Raw genomic sequence first — 11,483 nt, 5'->3', positions numbered from 1 at the left:
CAGAATTGGGTAAAGGGGCTTGTTTTGGGGGGTGGGGTGGGATGGGATGGGGGCTTGGGCTAAGATAAATACCCAGGTTATGAAGAAACATAATAAATATTCAATATGTAGGGATTAGCCAAATGAAAGTAATTCATGAGGGTCTGAATATTATAACATGGCCAGTGCTCCTCCTAACTTTGACTGTTTGAATACTTTCAGTATTTCTGAACTCAATTCTAAATCTGACTGGGCAGGGTTATCTCCAATAAAGTACCAGTCTTTTACTGAAGATCATTACTAAAATGATCATTGCTTATCTTTTTACTACAAATATTTTTAGTGTAACATTTTATTTACAGAATAAATTGTAAAAGATTATCACCACATTTAGTGCAAATGCAACTGGTAATAGTTAGATGCAGACCCTGCTTCATAAACTTTGCACATTTGTAAAATAAAGCTATCCAATTTAGTTTTGAAAGTTATTTGTCTGGTTCATCATAGTTACCAGAAATGCAAACAGAGGGACATTTATAGTGGGTGTAGAGAGTTTTGTTTTTGCTTTTTTTTTGTTGTTTTTTTGTTTTTTTTTCCCCTAAGATTCCCACCAGTGCCTATAGCAAATAAACTTTCCCTCCCAACCCTCCCCGTTCTCCCATCCCAACCCCATAGCTGATTGCAAAATAAAATACACATTTGAGGTATAAACTTTTCTTTTTTTAAACATCACAATATAAAATGTTAACTGGTGATGTAAACTGGTATGATAATCTGTCTTCCTTGCCTTCCTAGCATTACCACCACATAGGCACTTTTCCACAGAGTCAAATTATGAATAGCATTTCTGTAATAAGGCATATTCCATGCACATCATTTAGAGAAAGGTAAATTAAAAAATATAAAAGATTTATGGGACATGAAACTGCGTGCATGTAATGTAAGCTCTATGTTTTATATGTACTCTTCTCTCTCTGTACAGAGTAATAAATATCATTCTATCTGATGCAAGTAATTCACTTCCAGGATTGTGCATATTAAGTGATCAGACTAACCCCATCATTAAATTATCACACCTTGCATTCATCTCTAGACTCCATTTCCATGTATGGAATATATACAGGTCATGTTTTACATGACATGACTCTCTGCTTTACAAAAGGGTCTGATTTTTGTGTTTCTAAGGAGAGGAACAAGTCAGCAAAGCATCTACAAAATGCCTGATTTACATAAATACATCTGCTTGTAAACACAATCAAGAGTTTGAAGTGGGCAGTCATCTCAACTGAAGTGAGTACCATTCCTTGCCTCAACTCCATGCTTCCAAGTTTTTCATAGAGGACTACAACTAAATCAGGTATTTTACATGTTAGCTTCTCATAGCAACTAAAGACAGTTTTCAGTTTGAATACTGTGAAATTGTACTGCTCTGCTGAAATTTATAATCAAGAGGCAAATTGGAGCATTGTTCAGATTTTCTATGTATACCTTTGATATATCATTTAAAGTAATCCAAGCTAGAAAAACTACCATATTTGTTACAGAATACTAGAAATATTAAATCAAATGTCAAATTCAAACAGTCTGATTTGGTTTAACAAGTAATACCATATATTCTCTTACAAATTTCAGGGAAAATATGAACCCACTTTGTCCTGACCTCTGTATATAAAGTACTCTATACCCATAAGAGATGTACAGTTGTCTCTGAATGGAGGCAGGCAGAACCAATTTAAAAATTACCAAATTGTGTTTGTAACAAACTGAAAAAAGTTGGTAGCACATAGTACACAACTAAAATATATAATAAAAATATAAAGATATCTGGGGGAATAAAGCTTTTCATTCTTTCTCCATCAGAACCAATGTTCTTCATGGGAGTAAGACTATAGAAAAGGCAAAATCACAGGTTATTGACAGTCCTCAGTTATGAAGACACACACAACATGAATTCTTATAGAAATCAGCAGCAATAGATTCTATGATTATACAAAGCAAAAAAGTCAAAAACTTCCGGACACGGACACAGACTGTAGGCCTGTAAAAAGAAGCCCATCTGAGTATTTGGTGCACAGAGAGCACAGGCCTCAGGTGCGTTCAACTTTTGTGCTTTTCTTTTGTGCACAAAACCTGATACAACTGAGGACCTTAGGCTGGACCATGGTAAATAAAAAATTCTGAAAAAGTTCCTCAAAATTAAAGCATCGGTTAATTCCTAGTTGTAATTCAAAGTTATTTGTTTTCACTCCTAGGAGCAAGCAAATAAAAATATAGCCATATCCATGTGATCTACATGTATTTATAGTGACACGCTGAGCGAAGAGACCTAGCAGGAGATGGCTAGTGCTGGATACCCAGCTTCACGATTGCAATGTTTCTTCTTGGGCCACAGACAAGGCTGTAGATCCTACGTTCCAGCTTAGAGGATTCTTTTTTTTTTTCCTTCTTTCTCCAACATGGAATGTCACACAGCCTTGCTTCAGTCACTGAAGGAGAAAAAGAAAAGACAAGTAAAAAGCTAAGCACTAGCAATGTGTGCGTGCAGTAAAAGCATGAAGACTTCCAGAATAGACGTGTCACACCCTGCTGCTCATTCATGGAGTACACAGAATCTCTGTCATTTATCTTTAAAGGATTTTCACCCTTGCAAATGCAAAATTATTGACCTTATACGTTTGAAAATATATCCTCTGTAAGCAACAGAAAATATAAAGGGATCTTTGGAAGTTATGGGAAAAACATATGGAGAGCATTGTGCTGTAAATAAAGAGGTTTCTCAAATATTAGCCTATAAATTAGCCTTGTCTCCTTCTCAGTCTTAGGTAGGAGCGATGCCATCTAATACTATGTCCAAAAACTTGATATGTGGGGGCAGCGTGTGCGTGTGTGTGTCTTATTTAAGAAATAAATATGCTCAGGGTGCAAACCTATGGTCCAAGAGAATTAAACTACATTAAAAAGTTTTGATTGCCAAGATAAAGAAGATCTGAAAGTTTTACTTTATATACTTATGAGAACCTATGTGAAAATAAAACATTTATTGCTGGAGATATCAGTTAATACACCCTCTCCAGGTGGTAATATGCAAACTGTATATGTATGGTCCCCTAAGCCGTAGTACTATATATAGTTAACACACAGAGACTTTATAGTCCAAAATAACTAAAGATAAAAGTCTAACACTGTATTAGTAAAGGTTGTAACTTCAGTATGTGTTAAGGGAAGAGCTGGTTATATAAATGATGTGCACTCATACAAAAGAAAACAAAACCAGGAAACTCCTTAGTAACAGAGAAAAAACTTCAGACTCAAGGACGTGTAAACAGATGTGTAACAGCGTGCACACTCAGTATGTTGCTGGGGTGTGTGCATCCCTCGCAGATGCACACACAGCTACTTGACCTTTAGTACATAAGAAAGTTTAGAAGACCACATACAAAAAGTAACTAGTTTCTGGCAAGGTATAACACAGGAAGTTGGCACTTCTTGTATGCTATATATATGTAATGCTATTTTTTTCGTATTTATAGGAATATAAATAACAGAATGTGTTAAAGACTACAGACCACAACCCTCTATTTGGGAACATAAAACATTTCCAACACTCCTTCCAAAAGCTGATTGAATTTTACTACCTGCAGAGTCCTACGAGTCAACAAGGTTTATAGATCCTCCATACCTGTTAATAATACTAAAACAAAATTGGTTTTCCTGCAGTTTTTTCTTGGACATAAGAAGTAAAACGTTTTAGAAACTTAGGGTATTCTCGCTTTGCCACTGCTCTTAAGACCGAGGCTGGTGCCCATCCTCCTGGGTTCACTGTAAACAAAGGGAAGTCAAACTGATTAAGACATGGTTCTCCACCTACACATGAAGTACCTAGTGCACTCCTTTGCTTTTCAAAAATTTTCCATGTTGTAACAGCTAGCATTTAAGCCGAAACTATTCATCCCCTAATGCCAACCCATCAGACATTAACAGGTGGTAAGTAGTCTAAAGTAGTCATGGGTCTCCCCAAATATCATGGACAACTAACACAGCAACGTGTAAAGTTACTTGTTCATCACTCTCTACTCTAAGTAGCAACATGTGTTTTTTTTTAAACATTTGAGTAGTTATGTCTTTGAATAACAATGGACATTTGAGTATTTCATTAGAAAGGTTACAATCAGGACTGCAGATGCAGAACAGGACAGTAAGAAACCGAAACAAATGAGAGAAAGGGCTGCCCAGCAGTGAGTCATAATGAAGTAAGCATGCTGGAAGCTATCAACAACTGGTGGAGAAGACTCTAATTACAAATACATTCTACCAGGCAACTATTAATAAAATGGCTCTTAAAATGTATGACCTCTATAGGTTATAAAGTTTTAAAATGTTTGCACCTACTTATAACTTTAAAAATTCTCATATACTAGTTCTAAGATAGAAATTCAGGCATGTAGACTTTTAATGTCTTCCACACAATTCTATATATAACTTATCTCAGGTTAAGGACTAGTAAATTGGACATTCTTATGTAGACAATGTCTAGAACCTCCATGTTATGAATCAGAACACAGAACTACTACATACCATTAGCTACATACGTGATCTTGCACAGAATGTTGTCTCTGCTTATCTCCTGGTCTCCCTCTGGTGGGCTTACTAAAGTTTGACAAATCATAGCAATATTGATTTTGGCACGGACACATCGATTGTTCAGCTGTCAAAGCAAACACATGAACTAGCATTAGTTTGTAGAATATTTCTCAGTTTATAATCTCTGTTGCCCTATCCAGTAAGACTTCCTTAAAACAACTGATGCACGTTTTTATTTTCTGTGCATAGGTGCTTCACCTGCATGCTTGTCTGAGCAGCATGTATGTGCAGTGCCCACAGAGGCCAGAAGAGGATGTCGGGTTCCCTGAAATAAGTTACGTTATGAGCCACTACATTGGTGCTAGGAGTTTAAACTGGGTTATTTGGAAGGGCAGCCGGTGCTTTTGAGCCATCTTTCCAGCTCCCATTTAAAATCTTATAATCATCAATTAACATATGTCAAACTGACAGACACTAGGCTTTTCCCTCTTTCATAGTACTAACTAAACTAAATCAAGGTAGAAACAATAGGTGTGCAGCATTTCGTAATGGCTTAGGAGATACCTTTAGGACAGAGGCGACTCACAGGACCCATGCAGCTACCTTAGCAAACACAGAAGGAAAGCTACACAGCCCCAGAGGGGGCACTGATAGCCATGCCACTTGTCTTCAGGAAACACAAGGGCTGTCCCAAGCAATCTAACATAAACCTGAAACATGTCAAATCAAGTATCTGTGTGGGTGGGAGGGGAATATATGTATAAATATGGCTGCATTACATATTTTGCTTTATATTACAGAATTATACTTATCTTTATGCTATACTCACAGGAGCACTATCATGATCCACAGAAAAATTACAAACTATCCAAGTTTCAGGGTCATTTTCAGTCAAGGCTGGGATCTTTCGAATAGCAGAAAGATACAGTACGTCTCTCTGAGAAGCGGGCCATACTCTCTGTGAAAGAATTAAAAGTGTTTTGACAATTTGAATTGTTTTTTAAATTCATGTCATATAGAAAAAGAAAGAAACAAACCAATGAAGAGCCATCTCCATCTCCTGCAGTTGGAATCTGTCAGACTTAAGTGGGAGACACTCGAGTCCTTGCAGAGAGATCCAGTATGAACAGCCACTATCTTTCTAGAATAGGCAAACGACTACTATTCTTTCTCTGTTTAAAATCATTATAAATTCACCATTTTAGCTATTTTTAGTGCACAACTTAGTATAGTAGTCACAGTCACAATATCTGTACTTACAATAATTCTGAAATTTGCTATCACTTCCGACAGAAACTCTGTAGCCATGAAACAGCAATGGGTACAAAGTTCCAATCTAATTCCCCAGTCTCTGTCAATGCTCTACTTAGAGAATCAAAGTCTTAAAAAGCAAATAGGACTACAACTTCTATATAAAAACCTCTGAATTAAATTATTTACATTTAATATTTCTATTTTTAAGGTATAAGAAAAACTATTTCTATAGAAATGGCATTCAGCTTATAACTGGAACTATTGACTTTAAATGATAGAAGAACAAATGTTTCTCCTGTTCAAGTACTTTTATGTTGAGTATTAGGAATATGCAGCTGAGCTCTATCCTTATTATATACTGTCTTTCTTAGTTACTGAATGCAAAAAAATGGCCAACACCTCAATGTCAATACACTGGCAAAATTTATCTTTTAAAGATCTAAAGTTTCATTAGGCCGGGCAAATGCAGATGGGGCAATACTGAAGAATGGCTGGCTGCTGTCTGTCTCTAGTCACTCAGCACTTCATTAGAAGCAGACAAGCAAGGTAGGGCACACAGCTCAGCCTGTCTACTATACATGCGTCCTTGGGTTCACTACCCCGGACAGTATAAACTAGGTGTGGTCAAGCATGCTTGAGGATCAAACATTCTAAGTAGTTCGAGTCCAGCCTGGGACACATGAGACCCTACCTCAGAAAATAAGAAACAACAACAAAACAAACATAAAGCAAGACTAGGCCATCAGCGGGCACAGTGTCACACTTATAGTTGCAGTCACTCAAGAAACTGAGGCAGGAGGACTGTCTGAGCAACAAGAGACCTGTCTCAAACAACAAGGAAAAACAAAAAAAAAAGTAATGAATACCAAGCTATAAGGACAAGAACAAAAGTGACTCCAAATTCAGGGGACAAGTGGTCTTCCTTCATACATCATCACAGAAGCCAAATTGAATGGAAAAAAGTTGTAGACTGTCATCTGACTTTGCCAAAAATTATTGTAAAACCTTGTCTAGCAAGTTGAAAGTAATTGCATCTTAATTTTTGTTATATTATGGAGCATTTAAGTAATTTTACTTTTAGTCCTTAGTCTAAATATAACTATTGTGCTTTCCTCTGCAGTTAGCATTTCTCAGGAGGAATACTTTTAGTAGACTGCTTCGCAGGATCACTTATTTTCTACTAATAAATTTCTTCTGCTTAAATTATTGGCCATTTATCTTCACTATATACTATAGGACAATTATTTGATTGTTCCCTACACTTTCTAGCTCACATCCGACTCCCAGAGCTGTATGCTGATCCAGAAGGTCTACTGTTAACCGGTTAGGACCAGGCGGCGGGTAAAAGGAAGCAGCTCACACTTACAGAGGAGGTCTCTCTCATAAGGAGGTTGTCTCCCAGTTCATGTTTGTTTTTCATATCCAACTCAATCAAGAAACATTTTTACAAGTCAGAAACACCCCACTGATTATGCCATGTTCATAATTAAACAGCCTTGCTTTAGGTGGATTGTCTATAACTTTTTTTTTTTACCTTGTATAAAGTATTTGAGGCAGTGAAACGCCTCAGAGAATAAAGGCACTTGTTGCTGGGTCTGATGCTCTGAGTTCTATTCCTGGGGCCCATGTGGTAGAAGAGAAAATCAACACTACTAGGTTGTTCTCTGACCTACAAACACAGACACGCACCCTATTCATGTGGGCATGCCTGTGTGTGCATGTGCACACAAGTACACAAATAACCACAAAGTAAAAAAAAATATATGGCATTTTAAAAAAGGGAAACAGCATAACAAAAAAGCAAGAGAAATACTATATAACTCAGCAACATTATACTGAAAGGCAGTGGGAGAAATAATATAAAGGAACCCAATTTAAATAATGCTTCTCTGTGCTCTAAGAATACAATGAGTCTCTTAACTTCTGCTTGTTGCCAGAGAAGCTCTGTAGATAATGTTCATATTTGGCCACAGTCAATGCAGATGCACTCTTACCTTCATTACTGTTCTTGTAGAAAACTGGCACTCATTTGCATTTGAGAGCTATCATTTCTAGGGTAAAGCACTAAAGAGTATTTAAAGATCAAGCCTAGAAGGCTCTTTTTAAGACTAGTTTAGAAACTAGCTACGATCTTTAAACCAGTGCTGCCTCTAGACTATTTCTCAGAGTCTTACACACATTTCTGCTCTAAATGGCCTGATATAATTTTCAAATATATAACATTTCTTAAGTTGTAATCATCTTCTTTCTCATTTACTATTATCTTATTTGCCAGTTAAAATAGCTTTCATTAATTAATTTATTCATTCTATATCCCAACATCAGCACCCCTTTCCTCCAGGTCCCCACTACATAATTCCTCCCTCTACTCCCCCCACTCCTTTGAGAAGGGGGAGCCCCCCAGCCCCCAGGGCACCGGCCCATCCTGGCACATCAAGTCACTTAAGGACCAGGCATACACCCCCTTCTGAGGCCAGACAAGGCAGTGAGCCAGGGGAACAGGATCCATAGGCAGGCAATAGGTTCTGGGACAGCCCCTGCGCCAGTTGTAGGGGGACCTGCATGGAGACCTAGATGCACATCTGCTACACATATGCTGGGGCCCCAGGTCTGGCTCATGCTCACTCTTGGTTGGCAGTTCAGTCTCTGGGACCTGAATAAAGTCTTTACGTCTCAGCTGAACATGGAAACATAAGCCTTTAATCCCAGCACTTGCAAAGCAGAAGCAGGCATATAGCCATGAGTTCAGGGTTAGCCCAGTCTACATTGTTGGATAGCCAGGGCTATACAGAGAGACACTATCCCAGACAAACAAACAAACAAACAAACAAGACAAACGAAAAAGGTATTTGGATATTTTGTGGGATTTAAATTTAAATTCCTGCCATAATTTACTGTAGCAAATCTGTATGTTTGAGTCTGAATTATTTCTATCTTTGGGGACAAATGACAAACCCATTACCTTGTGCGTTTGATAAACGATGATTGCATTATCAGCTAATGTTTCCACCACATGAAAGTTTTCTATAGTAGCTGAAATGAAGAGAATCATATTAGCAGCTGCAAAAAGGCTATAAACAACATTATGGTAAAGCAAGTAGAATCCTTCATTACCTATGCTATATCTAAATGGAAGACAGCTAGTGCTGTGCACGAGGGCTGAGTTTCCTTTCATTCTGCAGATGGCAGCAGTGAGGTCTGATTACCAGGACATTTTCTCCAGTACAGTGTCTTCCACAGCAAGATAAGCAATTGTAATCATTACTGTATTACCCCAGGTAAAATAGTCCCTAAAGTTGCAACTCCTCTCTTTCACTTAACTTACTGGGTTAGCATTTTCTAATTAGGCACAAGTGATTATATTTGTGAGGAGCAAATGTCAAAATGCCAATGATAAATGCCTTATGATGTTCAGAAATATGTGTATCTATGAAAGTCTAAGAACACAGACTTGAGAATAATGTAACTACAGCATGATTCATGTGGGAATTTATCACACAAACAAGACAGTTTAGAAAAGAGTAGATGAATGAGAAATCTACAGCAATCCTGACTTTTTACTAACTTGCTCTGTCACCTCTGATAAATCATTTTTTTAAAGATTTATTTATTTTATGTATATGAGTACATCACTGCTCTCTTCAGACACACCAGAAGAGGGCATCAGATCACATTACAGATGGTTATAAGCCACCATGTGGTTGCTGGGAATTGAACTCAGGACCTCTGGAAGAGCAGTCAGTACTCTTAACCGCTGAGCCATCTCTCCAGCCTCCTGATAAATCATTTAATAGGAATGAATTTTACTTGTTTATATGGAAAATATCTACCTATCATAAGATACTATAAAGTACTGAATCCAGTGATATAATATGTTAAGTGTTTTGAACAGCTGTGGTGGTTTGAATAGGTTTGGCTCCCATAGACTCATGTGTTTGAATGATTGGCTATAGAGAGTGACACCACTAAGAGTGGCCATGTTGGAGTAGGTGCAGCCTTGTTGGAGTAGGTGGGGCCTTGTTGGAAGAAGTGTGTCTCTGTGGGGGTAATGGGGGCAGAACTCTGAGGTCTCCTGTGCTCAAGATATACTCAGTGTGGCACACAGTTTCTTTCTGTTGCCTTCTGATCAAGGTGTAGAACTCTCAGCCCCTCCAGCACCATGTCCGACTGCATTCTGCCATGTTTCATAACATGACGATAACGGACTAAACCTCTGAACTGTAAGCCAGGCCCAATTAAATGGGTTTCCTTTATAAGAGTTGCCTTGGTCTGTGTCTCTTCACAGCAGTAAACCCCTAAGACGACAGGGGAGAGTCTATTTCAAAGTAAGGTACTACTAAGCGTAGTTGCACATAACCTATAAGCGTACAACTTGGAAGGATAAGGTAGGGGCAGATAGTCCAAGGCTACCTTGGCGACAGTGAGATCTTATCTTAAAAGGTATGGGAGGTTGCTCAGTGGCAGAACAGTTGCCTCGCATAGGTGAGGGTTGATCCCACTGCCACCACTTGAAAAGTATGAAGGTAAAGTATAATTATGCCTATATATGACTCTCTTGATATTCTCTATAAAATTTGGTAAACTATTGGATATAGTCAATCCGGTTTGATTTGACATTAAATTGAAATGAAGATAATTATTTAGTAACATATTAACAATGATAGCTTACTTTCCCAGTCATTGCGAACATCAACATTCCAAAAGTAATTGCAGACCTCGTGTCCTGTAACACCTTTAACTGCATGAGTAGCTTTCAAAGGATCCAGAACAATTCCATTTTCTTCCACTTCTCTTCTGTATACCTAAGGAAAACATATTTAAAAAAAAAAAAAAAATCAAAAGACTTCAAAACCTTGGCTCTTGGGCAGTCTAGACCAGGTAGCCTATTGCTCCCACGCATCCTGAACTACATTTAATAAAATGTAATAAAACAAAACAAAACACAAAAGACCTCTTTGGGTTTTTTTTTTGTTTGTTTTTTAAATGCATACTCACAAAAGGTAAACTCTTGAAGTACAAACTTGAAAGTATGCTTTAAGTTGAGCTGATTTTGCAAGGTATGGTGGTATGTGCCTGTAGTGCCCGAAATCCCAGCCCACTTGAAATTAAAGCACAAGGATGGCAGTTCAAGGGTAGCTCGGCCTACACTGCATGTTGGAGGCCAGACTTAAGGCCCTGCCTAAAAAAATGCCAGTTGATTTTTTAGAATTGTAGTTATAAAAATTTATTTATATAACAGTCTGTCATAAGAAATTGTAGCAGAGGATGGCCTAGTCGGCCATCAGTGGGAGGAGAGACCCTTGGTTTTGCGAAGATCATATGCTCCAGTACGGGGGAAATGCCAGGGCCAGGAAGTGGGAGTGGGTGGGTTGGGGAACAGGGCGGGGTAGGGTATAGGGGACTTTCGGGATAGCATTTGAAATGTAAATGAAGAAAATATCTAATTAAAAAAAGAAATTAAAATTTCTTATACATAGCAAAGATATTTCAAAATGACAAACCCAAGGAAATTTCTTTTCTTTCTTCTTGTTTTGTTGTTCTTGTAATTTTGAGACGGGGTCTGTACTGGCTAGTTTTGTGTCAACTTGACACAGCTGGAGTTATCACAGGAAAAGGAGCTTCAGTTGAGGAAATGCCTCCATGAGATCCAACTGTAAGGCATTTTCTCA

General features: G+C 37.9%; 1 protein-coding gene across 2 annotated transcripts in view; it reads right to left on the bottom strand.

Moving 5' to 3' along the window:
* Positions 1-677: 677 nt before the first annotated feature.
* Col4a3bp (collagen type IV alpha 3 binding protein) overlaps positions 678-11,483 on the bottom strand; it is a 105,028-nt gene continuing 94,222 nt past the window's right edge. For both annotated transcript variants that reach the window (XM_021180963.2, XM_021180965.2), the window contains 6 exons: positions 10,484-10,616; positions 8,777-8,847; positions 5,390-5,518; positions 4,555-4,684; positions 3,659-3,798; positions 678-2,465 (listed from right to left, as the gene is read on the bottom strand). In XM_021180963.2, the coding sequence (XP_021036622.1) occupies positions 3,671-3,798; positions 4,555-4,684; positions 5,390-5,518; positions 8,777-8,847; positions 10,484-10,616 (591 nt within the window). In that variant the 3' untranslated portion in view covers positions 678-2,465; positions 3,659-3,670. The remainder of the gene's footprint in view (positions 2,466-3,658; positions 3,799-4,554; positions 4,685-5,389; positions 5,519-8,776; positions 8,848-10,483; positions 10,617-11,483) is intronic.

Source organism: Mus caroli, chromosome 13 (assembly GCF_900094665.2).
Source record: "Mus caroli chromosome 13, CAROLI_EIJ_v1.1, whole genome shotgun sequence".
In the NCBI taxonomy this organism is placed as follows: Eukaryota; Metazoa; Chordata; class Mammalia; order Rodentia; family Muridae; genus Mus; species Mus caroli.
This window is presented reverse-complemented; position numbering and strand designations above follow the sequence as displayed.